The sequence below is a fragment of the Paroedura picta genome, chromosome 1 (genome assembly GCF_049243985.1).
Source record: "Paroedura picta isolate Pp20150507F chromosome 1, Ppicta_v3.0, whole genome shotgun sequence".
NCBI lineage: Eukaryota > Metazoa > Chordata > Lepidosauria > Squamata > Gekkonidae > Paroedura > Paroedura picta.
The window spans coordinates 25,263,595-25,278,300 of record NC_135369.1 but is presented as its reverse complement, the minus strand read 5'-3'; the positions used below and the strand labels follow the sequence as shown (position 1 = coordinate 25,278,300).

Sequence of the window (14,706 nt, the reverse complement as noted above, 5' to 3'; positions counted from 1 at the left end):
CCAGTCAGAATGTACAAAACTGAGTCAGGACAATAAAAGGTAACTTCAAAAAATGGGGGTGTTTATGGTGCAGTTTTAAGTAGAGAATGGAGAGAAGTCCTGAATTCCTTCTCCAGTCAGCTGCCTTTGTCACTCCAAGCTCACATTTCTTCTGGTTGGCTTCCAAGGCAGGAAGGAGGCAGAGCTGACAAGAAAAGCCAGCTTGGGTGGCTGACAATTTTAGAGGCAAAAGGATTTCACCCCCTTTGAATTCTCTCCCTGTTTAAGAGCTCTGGCTTTATGAGCTCTGACCTATGGAATGGCTTATGCTGCAGTCAGTCCGGCCCCATTAGGGCCTTATGTGGGACTAGCAGTGCCTCAGGAAACAAGCCTCTCTTCAAAAGTTGGTTTTCCTCCTGCCTCAGAACGGGTCCTGTTCTTTCCCGGCCCCATTTTGACTCACTCAGCAGGGTTAACCCACTTCAGGTTAGGCGACAAAGGGGAGAGGGGTGGCTCTAGAGAAGTCCTGCAATAGGAGGCTGAAACGGGGTGGGTGGGGGGGTTCAGGTGATGGAAGCATTTTCTGACTTAAGAGGATGGGGGTTGATGGGAGGAGGGAGGAGAGGTTATCAGCATCAGAAGTCCAAAGGACCCACTTTCCCCCCTATACCCAACAGACTCTTGATACCAAACAGGTAACGGAAAACCTTGGCAGAGCCCACACTTAGCAACTCAAAAGCCCTGAGTTCCTGTGCATGTATCACAACAGATGACGTACATTGCTCGTGCCCCCCCCCCCCGGCCCACACTCTCATGACGCCCACACTTCAGGGATACCCATTTGCCCCCCCCTGCAAGAGCCTCTTCCAAGCGCAGCACCTCAGACCCAATCCCTGACATGGCTTCGCCTTGCAAACGTGTTCCGATTGAGGCAGCGTGGCCTGGTTTTGCTTTTTTTGTTGTTGTTGCTGTTGTTCTGGGGTAGGGGAGGGAGGAGAGGCATTCCGTGTAAAGTTTGGAGATGCTTCATGCAATCTGTCAGCTGTGTTGCTCCCCGGTTTCCCCTGGGTCCGAAGTCCCTCGTCACGCCCGCCCTGACCGTCAGTTTCGCACAGACTCAGTAGCTGCAGTCCCCCCCGCCCGCCCGATCCCCATGCGGGACTCCTATTTGTTCTTCTTGAAAAAACTGAAGCGCTTTTCGCGGTCCTTCTCCTTGGTCTCTTTGCTGCGCAGTGTGACGGACCCTTCGGGGCCACTGTTGGGGGACACGGGGGGCATGCTCAGGGTGCGCGACATTCCTTTACTGATGAGTGGCACCTGTTCCTCTGCAGTCCCTTGTGGCGTTGGGGCGCAGGTGGTCGCAGCGTTGATGACTCGCATCCAGCTGCTCATCTCAGCCTAGGGAAGAAGGAGGAGAGCCACCCTTTCACTTCTCTGAGGGACAATTGCCCTGCGTGGAGGCACGGACTGCATTCCCTCCCACCACACATCACTAAAAGGAGGAAGGTGAGAATTTCCTTTTCAAGTCATGGGTATTCTCGGGCCAGTCACACACTCTCAGGTTGCTGGACTTCATCGAGCTGCTCCGAGAGTAAAAGGATAGAGAATGATGACTGGTGCCCTGAATTCTTTGGAAGGAGGGGGGATATATATGCACCAAATAAAATACATTTTAAGAGCTGAATATAGGAGAACAGACGGGAGAAAGCCCTGCATCTTCTTCATAGAATCATAGAGTTGGAAGGGGCCATACAGGCCATCTAGTCCAACCCCCTGCTCAACGCAGGATCAGCCCAAAGCATCCTAAAGCATCCAAGAAATTTTTGAAATGTATTTTCTGTATATTCTGGAGCAGAGATCCCCAACATGGTGCCCACTTTCCAGCACCTTTTCTGCTGCTGGCTAAATGTTTTTAAAATAGGTGCCCAGCACGGTTTCTGAGTCCCAGCCCAAGGGAAGTGCATCTGGCCTCAACGAGAACCAGGGCTAAGGGCTAACCAGGGCTAAGGGCACTGACAGAGCCTGTAAGACAGAGCTCTTCCACCAGGGACTTTGGTTGAGGCTAGAGCTGAGAAGATCAGGGACCCTTCCTCAGGCTGCGCCAGAACATCAGGTGAACCCCCTATCCTGAGGCAGATGGTTTGTCTGAACAGGCTGGGTGGGGCGTGGGTGAATATCGCTGCCTATCTTGAGTTTGGTTTTGTGTGGGGTTTTAACGGTTAACACATAGGGGTTTTTATATTAATTGTTGTTACCTGCCACAAGAGTGGCGGGATAAAAATTCTGAGAGTGGCGGGATAAAAATCCATCCAGTAATAAATATAAATAAATAAAGTAGCCTTTGGAAATTTGATTGGCTGTGCAGATTTTTTTTAATGCTGCCACTAGAGTATAAAGATTTTCACTGTGTGATTGAAGGTAAGCTGTGGCAGCCGTTTTGTGGCTGGCATTTTGTCATACTGTCTCTTAATTCTTAAGGTACCCGCAGGCTCAAGACGGTTGGGGGACCCCTGTTCTAGGGCATGCATCTGAATGTCAGGAGAGTGTCTTCCCTTCACCCATGAATATCTGCAGCCTACCCCACACTTTGGTGGATGAGGAGGGGAACTCTTGCCTGCCAAAATAGGCACTTCTGGTTAGAGGATCTAGTCTGGTGCTTAATTCCCACTTCCTGTTGCCATGCCCCCTTCAAATGACAAAGGCATATTATGGGATCAGGAGCCCAGGCTAGAATTGGACATGGGCTAAAATTAGAGAGTTGGAGGCTTTCAGACAGCACTCTAAGAATGGAAATTGCAAAGAATAGAATGGAAATCCACTCACCTCATCCTTAGCCTGGAATAAATATTCTTTGCCATCAGTTAACCTGCAGGGATGGATTGAAAATTTAGATATTAGTACTGGGGGACTGCCCAATCAGTCTGCATACCCACTGTATCAACTTGGTTATGTATTTTACATTATTATATGCTTCCTGTATGTAACTTGGCCATACAATAATTAATACCTGCAGGTGAGGGGAGGGGCAATGCAATAATCATTCCTGACGCTTGCCCAGGGATCCCCTAGAAACCCAAATCCCACTATGGACAGGAGATTGGGTATCAGCAACAAGGCTTGCAGAAAGACAGCAAAGAAAAAATTAAGTTCTTCTGTAAGAGACAAACATGCGGTCCTACAGCCTGGCCTAAAATGGCCGCTGTGAAGTCTAAACCCATAACGGTAGAATGCTTTGGGACTTTATGAGAGCTACATGGGCATGTCCAACGGAGAACAACTACTTCTGCCAGCTCTTTTGCCATCATCGCTGTCAGTGGGAGAGGTGGACCTTTGCCCTAGAGGACCATAGGATCAGAACTACGTTGGCCATTGCTGTAGTCTGCACACTCCCAATACCTTCCAGTTCTACCCTCTTATGCAGACGTAGCCAGCTTGGACATAATATTTTAGTGTGAACTATCGGCATCATAACTGCGAGTTTCAATGCTGCAAGAGCTCTGCAGTGCCATTAACTTAAATGTTCCTTAAACAACATTAGTTTAGTCCTGATCCTGTCCTTGTTTGGCAGGTGTAACCTCGAGGATAAGATTACACCTATAGAATTGTACCTTTGTGGGGATGCCGGACAGTTCCTTGGTACAGTTTCCTCACCCTGTTCCTGGGACTATGGCTCCCAAAATTTCCACACTGGGAGCTGTGACAGTATAACCCACATGTCCTGCTGTGTTCAGTCTTAACAGTGGAGAAACTAAACAGAAAGCAAGGCCGACATTGTGTGGCCAAAGGTGCGCCCCGTACCCAAGCTTGAAGACATGCTTGCGCTTCTTGTAGTCCAAGGCAACGTTGCACTGGGCCCCCTGCAAGCAGACAGGCACCTCGCCATGGTAAGGGATGCCGTTGCTGGCATTCTTGCTGTCCTTGTAGAAGCCCAGGCTGCCCTTCCGCACAATGCAAAAGATGTTCTGCCAGGATCTGGAGAGACAGGTTAATCAGGGATTATCTCTGTGTCCAAAGGACCTGGACACCTCGGCAGGCCCAGGCCAGACAAGCAGCTAAAAGAAGTGGCTGAATTTAGTTCCATGTATGGAATTCATCCGCATGCAGATGTGTTTCCTAGTTCTTGCATGAAGCCTTTCCCTAGCTCCCTTTCCTCAGTAATGAGCTTCTCTTTTCTCATCAGGCTACTGCCTTTTTAAGCCCTCTAATACTTGCTGGTCAACTTGCACTACTTGATTCAGTTAAAAGGTAAAGGTAAAGGTATCCCCTGTGCAAGCACCGAGTCATGTCTGACCCTTGGGGTGACGCCCTCTAGTGTTTTCATGGCAGACTCAATATGGGGTGGTTTGCCAGTGCCTTCCCCAGTCATTACCGTTTACCCCCCAGCAAGCTGGGTACTCATTTTACCCACCTCGGAAGGATGAAAGGCTGAGTCAACCTTGAGCCAGCTGCTGGGATTGAACTCCCAGCCTCATAGGCAAAGCTTTCAGACGGCTGCCTTACCACTCTGCGCCACAAGAGGCTCTGATTCAGTTACCTTCCATTTAAACTGTTTTCAGCCTCCCTGCCTCAGCACCCTCTCCCCATCACAACCTGCCGAAAGCTCACAGCCGCTCCCCCTTTCCCCCCAGGCACTGCTGTAGCTTTCTCCCATGCTAGCTGACCTTTCATTTCCCTCACTGAGGTTGTCTTGTTTGTCACTATTCCCTTCCGACAAGGGACAATACGCCTCAATGGCAGAGCATACATATTGTGTGCAGAAGACGGCTGGTTAGATTCCCAGCTTCTTTAGTTAAAGGATTTCGGCAGTGCTGGCAAAGACCATTCTCCTCCTGAGACTCTGAACTCCTTTGGAATGATTTCCACAGAACAAGAATATTTATAAGCAAAGAGAAATTTAAAATTCTACCATGGCTTATGGGATATCCGCAGTTCTTGCCCTGGTGTTATTTAACATCTTTATGCACCCTCTTAGTCCCCTGTTCTGACAGCATGGGCTAGGGCAGGGGTAGTCAACCTGTGGTCCTCCAGATGTTCATGGACCACAATTCCCATGAGCCTCTGCCAGCAAACGCTGGCAGCGGCTCATGGGAATTGTGGTCCATGAACATCTGGAGGACCACAGGTTGACTACCCCTGGGCTAGGGCACCACCAATATGCAGATGATACCCAGCTCCCTCTGCTACTGAGCAGCCAGCTGGATTCACTGGCCTCAGATTCACAGGCCAGGTCCCTGGAGGCTGCGACGGAATGGCTCCAACAGAGCTGTGCCAGGTGAAGCGACTTACACCCTGCCTGACCCTGGAAAACCCACCCACCGTTATCCATGCAATGGTCACCTCCAGGCTAGTTTCTGTAACTTGCTCTACGCAGGTCTGCCCTTAAGGCCTGACCTGGAAATGCAGCTGGGACAGAATGCAGCTGCCCAGGTCTTTACTAGAACCCTGGAGTGCCCATAGATGACCTACCCTCAAACAGCCGTATTGGGTGCCAGTTGAATTCTGAATCAGGTTTAAGGTTTGGATCTTAATCTTCAAGGCCATATGCGGTCTGAGCCCCCAGTATGCATCCAGAAGGACATTAAGATCATTAAATGTTAATATGTTGGTGGTCCCCGGGCTGAAAGAAATGTATCTGGCCTCAACCAGTCCCAGGGCCTTCTCAGCTGTGGCCCCAACCTGGTAGAACAAGCTGCCAACAAGATCCGGGCCTTGATGGAACTACCTAAGTTCCTCAGGGCCTGCAAAGCAGGGCTCTTCCACAAGGCATTTGGTTGAGGCACAGCCCGTAAAAACTAAGGGCCTCCGTCCATTCCCTCCAGTTCATCCCCGCTGTTAACGTGGGAAGAACTGGAATGAGCAGCAGACAAAAATCGAGCTTTCAAAGTTTTAATATGGTTTAAATTGTGATTTTAAGGTGGGTTGTTTTCAATGTGTGTGTTGTGAAGTGTCCTGAGCCCGCTTGCGGGGAGAAGCAATTTAGAAAACCAATTAATTAATTAAGACACTCATACATATTGCTGTCTGCCATTCCAAAACGCCCTTCCAGACCCATGCCCTTGTCTCACCTGTTGGCTGCTTTCTTGCCATGGGACTCCATTTCCTGTTTTCGATACAACATTCCCTCCATCTGTTCCGAGGCCGAGGAATCTGGCATTCGCAAGGGCAGTGTGGCTGAATGAGTTGGATCAGCGCCAAGGGCAGGCAGCTTGGAGCGGAGTTTGGGTGATGGAACTGGGCTGGGATCCTTTCCTTTGGACACGGAGTCCAGCCGTGACCCATTCACTGTACCTGATGTCTCAGATATCTGGGAAAGATAGGGATGAATCAGGTGCCTTTATATTTGTTATGCCACATACACTGTGCTTGCACATAATACTAAGGCTCTATCAATTCTCTCCTCAGGGTAGGGTTGAAGATCACATCATGCTGCCATTTTACTGAGGATAAATGGGTCCAAGGTCTTCTCAGATGGGAGACCTCCTAGGACCCTACCCCTTAATGGAAGAAAGGCAGAATATGAAATAATGAAACTAATCCAGGCTTTGGCTCTCTCCCGGCAGGGAAGGATCAGGAAGGTTGTCCTTTTCCCCCTTGGCAATTAGTATTTTTTTATCAACATCATTATTCTTGTTTCTTTACAGATTAATGGAGACCACCAAAAGACAGGTCCCTGCCCCATAGGCACTTACAGGCTTAATTCCTACAATGGGGGAAGGCGAGAAAGGAAGAGGCAATGGGGGCAAAAGGATGGACAGCAGCCAATCTAGGTATACTTCCTTAGGCTTAGTTCTAGTTGGGGATAGCAGTTAAGTGGTTTTCTAGTGGTTTTCATGGAAATCTTGGAGAAAGAAAGGAGAAACCAGATGTTCAGGAACAGCAAGGGTGAAGAGCCTTGGATGCTTTTTCTGAGTCAGAGAGGACTTCCACATCAAAGTGGGGTTAGTTAGTGCTTGCCAATTGCCTAACATTGATAGTGTGGATTGGTTTTAATGGTTTTAACTATGGGTTTTATTGTAATTTTTATCTTGTAAACTGCCGTGAGCCTAAGGGAACGGTGGTATAAAAGTTTAATAATAATAATAATAATAATAATAATAATAATAATAATAATAATAATAATAGATGAGATGTTGGGTTGTGATGAGCTGTGCCTAAGAAACATTTCTCTTGGGCAATTGACTTTTCCTTAAACATCAGGGTGTGACAATGTGTCTCTCATAACTGTATTACATTTTTTATTTTATTTTTTAAATTATATTTATATGCCACCCTCTCATATGGCTCCGGGCGATTTACACAGCAACCTTCCTAGTATAGGACAACATATGCATCTTGATTTGAATATATAACATTTTAACAAGATATAACATTTTTAACAACAGGAAACTTTTATCAAATAACAGTTTTCAATTAACCTTCAACCGATAACATCCCCATCCCAGCCAAGCAGCAATGTGAAGTTTTCCCTTCATTTCTCCATATTATTCCCCACACCACTCCCAGAGCCCAAAATATCCATGCTTTACCTGGGGAGACTCAGAATCGGGGTCAATCCCGTTCAAAGATGGCAACTCCAGTGACAGACCTTGTTCTCCCGAACTCCTGCAGAAGGGAATGTATGAGAGGGGCTTGCATCAGTGCCAACCTCATAGTGCTCCTGTGGGGGAACTGCCCCTCTCCAAAGACCATATTCCTCTTCCCTTCTCTCTTGCAACCCCTCAAATGTACAATACCATTGTCTCCAGTACTGCAAAACTAGATTAGAATGCCACAATGCGCTCTATGTGGGGCTGCTCTTGAAATGCATTTGGAATCTTCAAGTGTTATAAGAATGTTGCAGATCAGAATACTGATTCTACTCTTGGTCCATCTTACACTGGCTCCCAATTTGTTTCCAGGCCCAATTCCAGGAGCTTTAAAACCCTATACAGTTTTGGAGCAGCATACCGGACTCCTTACTCCCATATGAATCTACCTGACTGCTGAGGCACAGCCTTGTTCCGGGTGCTCCCACCTTCTGAGACTAGCAGGTGGCAACCCAAAAGAGGGTCTTGTTGGCTAAGGATGTTCAACTATCCCCTTCTGTCACTATCTCTGGCCAATTGTTGAAGACGTTTTCCTTTCATTTAGCATTCCCTCAATGATCCCTCCTTCCTGCCATGTGTTGGTACTGGTTTGATGTGTCTTAATATGGATTTTAGTTTTGGTTTTGTGAATGTTTTTATTCACGTGTATTAATAACTGGCAGCCACCTTGGTGGCCTTGATTGAGTAGAAATGCAGCCTATAAATATTGTAAATACATAAATGAACTAATTAGGGGCCCCCTATAGAAAAGGTACATTGCATTTCATGGTTGACCCTGCTTTAACTCTTTATTTTTCCTGTTAAAATTAGATTTATCTTTCTACTAGGGACTCTACTACTAAGGACACTTTCTACTAGGGACACTAGCCTTCCTTTATCTCCTGTTTAAAAAAATGTCATTTTCACAGTCTTCAGACACAAGTACACTGTTTCCTTTTATCTTTCTTTCCTAACAAGGGAGAGATTGATGGGGGGGACTGATGTCCCTGCAGCCTAATCAAGCAAATTCTCAAGCCTTATGTTAACTTCATGATTTGAAGGTATTACGTCTCCAATTATGGGGGCTGCTGAATTTTAAATTCCGGGTGGGATAGAAGCATAATAGTTTTAATTTGTCAAGTAAATACACTGACATACACTTTCTTAAAACTTTTAATCAATTCACTATATAAGTTTTAGGATCGTTCTTATATAACCCCTAGTCAACCAGGCAAATTTTAGATGCTTAGAAGGTTTTAAACCTTCAGATTGTGATCACCTGTCCTATTCCAGCTTTGTCAGAAATGTCATCCCTCATTTCTAGAGTCAGCCCATATGTCTGTCTGTTGTCTGGTGGGCTCTAGTTAACAGAGCATGAAAGCCCCATGCACAAACTTCCCACGTATATTTAGAATAACCATTCTGGGGTTTAAGAAAATTAACTCCCTGGCTGCAACTCTGAAACAGCGTGACCTTCATGTCATTTTCAGACACTTCTATTCCCAATGGAATCCAATGTACTGTCTCCTCCACAGCCCTCCCAGGTCCTACCACTGGTACTGCCTGTACATGGTTAAGTTTACTGAAACCCTTGCGCTCACCGGTTGTCGTGGCTGTCGCTTGGGGCATGCTGTCTGTCCAAGGGCTGGCTCTGTGGCACTGGGGCTACAGGTTCTGGCAGAGGTGGCGTCACAGACCTTCTTTTCCTTGCTTCCTCCTGCTCACGCTCGTGACGCTCATTCTCTTCCAGCTGAAAGGGGAGACATGAGCACCATTGTTAAGTATTCACTTATGAGCTTGCAGCCCAAAAGATGGATGAAACACTGCTGAGAGCTATCTCACATATGCATGAGAATGGGGTGAATGTGGAGTGGTAGAGTGGACCGCACCAGTTCTGGATCCAGGGGGTTGATTTCAGCTACAGACCTTTGGTGTTAGCTGTATAGCTATTTTTTTTAAAATTCAAAATGCAATCCTCCTCCTGCAATCTGAGGTGGAACGGTTTGTTCTTCCACCTCAGCATTCCAACTTCTGTTTCTCCTTCCGCAATAGTGAGTTCAGACAAAGAGAATGATCGGGAGCATATAGTACAGCCAGTAAAACTACAGCTAATAAAATTATGAACAATTATTATGGAGACTCAGATTATGGCTAGAGTGGATACTTCTCTCTTCCATAGTACCAGAATTCACGGTCACCCAATTTTAGTTGATTTGTTCATGTTTAATAAACATCCTTATTTTTAAAAATTATTTATTTATAGCCCACCTTTCTCACTGGGAATCAAGGTGGATTAAATTCTGTAAAACAATGCAATCTTTATCTTGGGAGAACTAATAGTTGGTTCTTATATGCCGCTTTTCTTTGCTGGGAGGAGTCTCAAAGTGGCTTGCAATCACCTTCTCTTTCCTTTCCCCACAACAGACACCCCGCAAAGTAGGTGAGGCTGAGAGAACCCTAATATCACTGCTTGGTCAGAACAGCTCTATCAGTGCTGTTACAAGCCCAAGGTCACCCATCTAACTGCACGTGGGGAAGGAACAGGGAACCAAACCTGACTCGCCAGATTAGAAGCTGGCGGTCCTAACCACTACACCAAGCCGGCTCTCTATAATAAGTTATGCAAACAGGCCTCGAGATATACTGCAAAAACATCAGGCGATAATACATCAAGCAATACAGAAAATGGAATTGCAGAATGCATCACCACAAGATGTAATGATGACCATTAGTTTAAATAACTTTTTTAAAAGGAATAAAACAACTTTATGGATCAGTCAAACAACAGTTGAATTTCTGTTGATCAGCTGAGAACCTAATTCCACGGGATAAACTTTCTAACAAATCAGTAAGCACTGTAACAGAAGACATAAATTATGTGCCTTGGGAGAGAAACAGGAAGGGCCTAACTTGGGCACTTCCCCAGTTCCAACACCACTTTCTCCCCAGCCCCATGCCACACCCCTCGCCTACTAACCGTGGTTAGCTTCTCCAGTGCGAGGAAGCGCTCCTCCCAGGCAGCAACAGATTTCTGGAAGCCCTCGTGGCGCTTGATGAGGTTCTCCACTTCATCCACGTTGCTGCCCAGCTCTGCTGAACGTACAATCGGCTCCTGGCTGGCGAGCCAAGCCTCGGCCATGCTAGCATCCCGGCCAAACATCAGCACCTCCATGACTGTAGAATATAAATAGATATGTTTGAGAGAGAAAGAAAGAGAAGGGAGTGAGGAAGACCAATGTTTTGAGTCTACTGTATTTATTTCAAACACAGTCTGTCTTTATACTATTTGGGTTTTCAAGGCAACATGCAAAAGGGACTTGCAGTCCAGCAGTTAGTGGGCTTCCATGGGTAGTACAGTTTCACACCCCAAGACCACCTAGTGGTTCTCCCTGGCACAACGCCTCACTATCCACATGGCGAGAGTCAAACCCCAAATCCCATGACCATTTCAGATCACGAAAACAGCAGGCAGGAGGGGAGGGGCAAATGTTCTCTACCCTAATGCTGCAATTGTGATCTGAATCAAGCCCTTGCATATGTACCTATTCAGTTTTAGAAACTGCTGAGATCCTGGGACACAGAACCCCCAGGCACATCTGATTTGACCCTCTGTTATGGAATAAGCCGAGAGGAGAGAATGGGAGAGTTCAAAGCACTATCTCAGGAACTGTTACAAAAGCCTTGTCAGGCAGGCCTGTATGACTACTCCCATAGTGCAGAGATGGAGACTTCCAGAGACTGTAGCTTGTCACACTCCACCTAGCAACAGTACTTTAAATGCCACAGAGAGTGCTGTGACTGGAGGGACATCATTTTAAATCCCTGCTCAGCTACAATTGTTGTTGTTAGGCGTGAAGTCGTGTCCGACCCATCACAACCTCATGGACAATGATCCTCCAGGCCTTCCTGTCTTCTACCATTCCGACTGCTTCAGTGACTCCATCCAGCCACCTCGTCCCCTTCTTCTTTTTCCCTCAATCGCTCCCAGAATTAGGCTCTTCTCCAGGGAGTCCTTCCTTCTCATGAGGTGGCCAAAGTATTTCAGTTTCATCTTCAGCTACAATAGATTTTGCCAAATCACAGTCTCTTTGCCTAACTTTTTGCATAGGGGCTATTGCAAGGGTAAAAGGGGGAAATTTCCAAGCATGAGAATTCAAGCTCGAGGGAGAAATTTGGAATCCAAATAATAGTTTCTCAGTCATGCCCGTCTACGGAGTACTCACTGATTTCCATCACCCATTCCAAAGCCAACCCAGCCCTTTTTCCCGCACTGCTCTCAAACAACGCCTCTTTCCCTGCTTCCACCTTACCTATTTGTAACCAGTCCATTTTCTCCCGCCATTTGTCGTTGATCTCCTTGCGCCGGTCCCGAAGTTGGTTCAACTTCTCAGTAATCTAAGCAACAAAAGGCCAAGGGTGGTAGGGAGAGAAGATGACAAAATAACCTGGTCACAGTAGCTCATTTGCAGTAAGGACACAGTAGCCCGACAGTGAAAAGCCCATCTCCTTACAGATCTATGCACAGTTCAAATGACAAAGTGAAGACTTTAAGTGTTTATCTGTTGCAGGTGGGTTGGCTCATTCACTCACTCAATATACCATCCTCCCTTGCAGCTCAGGGCTCTGCCCCCACACCCTCCATGCAGTAATACTGATGCACAATAGTTGGGAAGAGGTAGGGTCTCTTACCTCTCCATTGTAAGCCGATCTGTTATTTTATTGTTACTGGGCAGGGGGGAATAACTTGCCTAAAAACTGAACTATAAATGTGCATAATTTTAAATCAGTTTCCCCATGCAAAGGAGTAAGAGGGCGATTAATTCGGAGAGGCCTCCCCACCTTGTCAGAGGCATAGTGGCCTTTGGCTAGCAACTCGTCGCCCATGGAAATACAAGCGTTGAAGCTGTCAGTCCGGGCCTGAACCTCAGCCTTGATTCCTTGGTGGTTCTTGATGACCAAGTCAGCAGCTGACACATCCCTATGAAAAGCAAAGCAAGACCAGGAAGTTGCAGCTGAGTCCCTTTTAAGCAGAGGACAGGGAAAACGAGGAGGCCATTTCTCCAAACATGCTTCGGGAGATCTAGGCACCTGAGGGCCCAGTCCAGCCAACCAAAAGACTAACATCCAAGACGTGGATTAGCGGTTTATCAAAGCCCTGCTCACCTGGGCTTCTCCTGAGCATCTATCTGGAGATTGACTCCATCCATCCAGAGCAACAGGTCACGGACCATGCGGAAGAAACGGAACTTGTCGACAGTATCGAGAAGCAGTTGCCGGCGGCCATTGCTGCTACTGAGCAGGTCGGCCCAAGCCTCACTCACGGATTGCTCGTGTCTTCGGATGTCGTCTGCTTTCTCACCTGCGTAGGCCTTCTGCAACCGCGCCGCATCATCCTGCACCTGCTTCACCTGCCAGCCAAAGAAACCACAAGGGTCAGGGCCTTTCAATGTAAGGAGCCATTCTGGAAGCTTCCAGCTTAGAGGTGTGCTTTTCATTGTCCAGGATAAAAACAGGGGAAGAGAGAACAATATGGGAAGCTGCTTTGGACCTCATTGAGGAGAAAAGCAGGATACAAACAAATTTCATTTTCAAAAGTGCTATAAACATGAAAGAGAAAAGGTTAAATGAGAATGATTGGGTTTTCTAATAATGAATAGTACCTTTTTTATACTGCATTGAACAGATTGTCTTTACATGAACTTTGACACTCATTTTGTTTTTGATACATATCATAAATCAAGTTTGTGAAAAGATGTTTGCATGGTCACCTGTGGTGATTAATGGCTATGTCTAGATGACCACCAAGGGAATCTTTATGAAAGGTAAAGGTAAAGGTAACCCCTGTGCAAGCACCGAGTCATGTCTGACCCTTGGGGTGACGCCCTCCAGCGTTTTCATGGCAGACTCAATACGGGGTGGTTTGCCACTGCCTTCCCCAGTCATTACCGTTTACCCCCCAGCAAGCTGGGTACTCATTTTACCGACCTCGGAAGGATGGAAGGCTGAGTCAACCTTGAGCCGGATGCTGGGATTGAACTCTCAGCCTCATGGACAGGCAGCTTCAGACAGCATTTCTGCTGCCTTACCACTCTGTGCCACAAGAGCCTCTTATGAAAGGTAGGGCCTTGTAAATCCTGATGGCTAACTGCAATTCCTAAGTCTCTAAGTACCCATTCTGGATCTCACTGACTAAACTCTCCTCCACATCCCAAGGTATACCTGAGCGCTGAGGGCCTGGATGTCATGTTCATAAGCGCTGTGCATCCTCTGCATGGCCTCAGCAGTGTTCAGGTCCCGCCCCACCTCATCAGGAAGCTGCTTCTGTTTGTTCTGGACCTGGCTTAGAGTCTCACGAGCATCATGGTAGAACCGGTGTAGCTCGTAAGAAGCTGCCAGCATCTGGCTCCGGGTGTCAATGAGTTCAAGGAGGTCTGCCCAGGCCTCATTGAGGCTGTCCTTCCACTCAGCAATGGTGGCATTTTCAGAGTGGCCAGCGGAGATCATGTCATCAGCTAGCTGGTTGACACCGTCCACCCGTTCCTGGCCAATGGTGCTGGTGTCGCGTGAGAATTCCCGGAACTTGTCCCGCAGCATCTGAGGACAGAACAGAACAAGCTAAGTGTTAAAAAGACCAGGGCACGAACAAACCATAGAATCCCAGCCCAAGGCATATGAAGGAAAGGTCTACTCTGTCTAGTTGCCTCTAAACAGGGTACAACTCAGTTTTGTGCAAGTGAGTATGTGCAAGGGCCCAGGAAAAAAAATGGAGAAAGGGTACAACAATTCAGCTTCCTGAGAGCCTCAGATTTCATTTGGAAAAAAAATACAAATGCCAAGATTCTAGCCCTTATTGATATGAAAATCTGCTTAATCTGGATGATGCTGAAGTCTCAGAGGCAGGTGGAAAGGAAGTCAGCTTTCCAGTGGGCAAGACCTTCAGCATTCTCTGACACTTCCCACAACCAGTAAAACCAGAACCAATAAAACAAGTGCTGAAAAACACAAAATCGCAAGCTGCAAAATCAGAAAGTTATAATTATATGTCAAACATTAAACATTCTGTTGTTATGAGCTTTACTGTTAGAAACATGTTCTTATTATATGTTCTAATGATGACGTTCTTTGGATTGTATCATGAATTTCACTGTAAACCACCTTAGCT

The 14,706-nt window shown here is 46.8% G+C and overlaps 1 protein-coding gene across 4 annotated transcripts in view; it reads right to left on the bottom strand.

The window, feature by feature from the left end:
• Positions 1-39: 39 nt before the first annotated feature.
• The window catches only part of SPTBN2 (spectrin beta, non-erythrocytic 2), a 106,024-nt gene continuing 91,357 nt past the window's right edge, over positions 40-14,706 (bottom strand). For all 4 annotated transcript variants that reach the window (XM_077328907.1, XM_077328916.1, XM_077328925.1 and 1 more), the window contains 11 exons: positions 13,764-14,138; positions 12,708-12,952; positions 12,384-12,522; positions 11,855-11,939; positions 10,522-10,718; positions 9,146-9,294; positions 7,506-7,581; positions 6,045-6,283; positions 3,778-3,951; positions 2,803-2,845; positions 40-1,377 (listed from right to left, as the gene is read on the bottom strand). In XM_077328907.1, the coding sequence (XP_077185022.1) occupies positions 1,144-1,377; positions 2,803-2,845; positions 3,778-3,951; positions 6,045-6,283; positions 7,506-7,581; positions 9,146-9,294; positions 10,522-10,718; positions 11,855-11,939; positions 12,384-12,522; positions 12,708-12,952; positions 13,764-14,138 (1,956 nt within the window). In that variant the 3' untranslated portion in view covers positions 40-1,143. The remainder of the gene's footprint in view (positions 1,378-2,802; positions 2,846-3,777; positions 3,952-6,044; positions 6,284-7,505; positions 7,582-9,145; positions 9,295-10,521; positions 10,719-11,854; positions 11,940-12,383; positions 12,523-12,707; positions 12,953-13,763; positions 14,139-14,706) is intronic.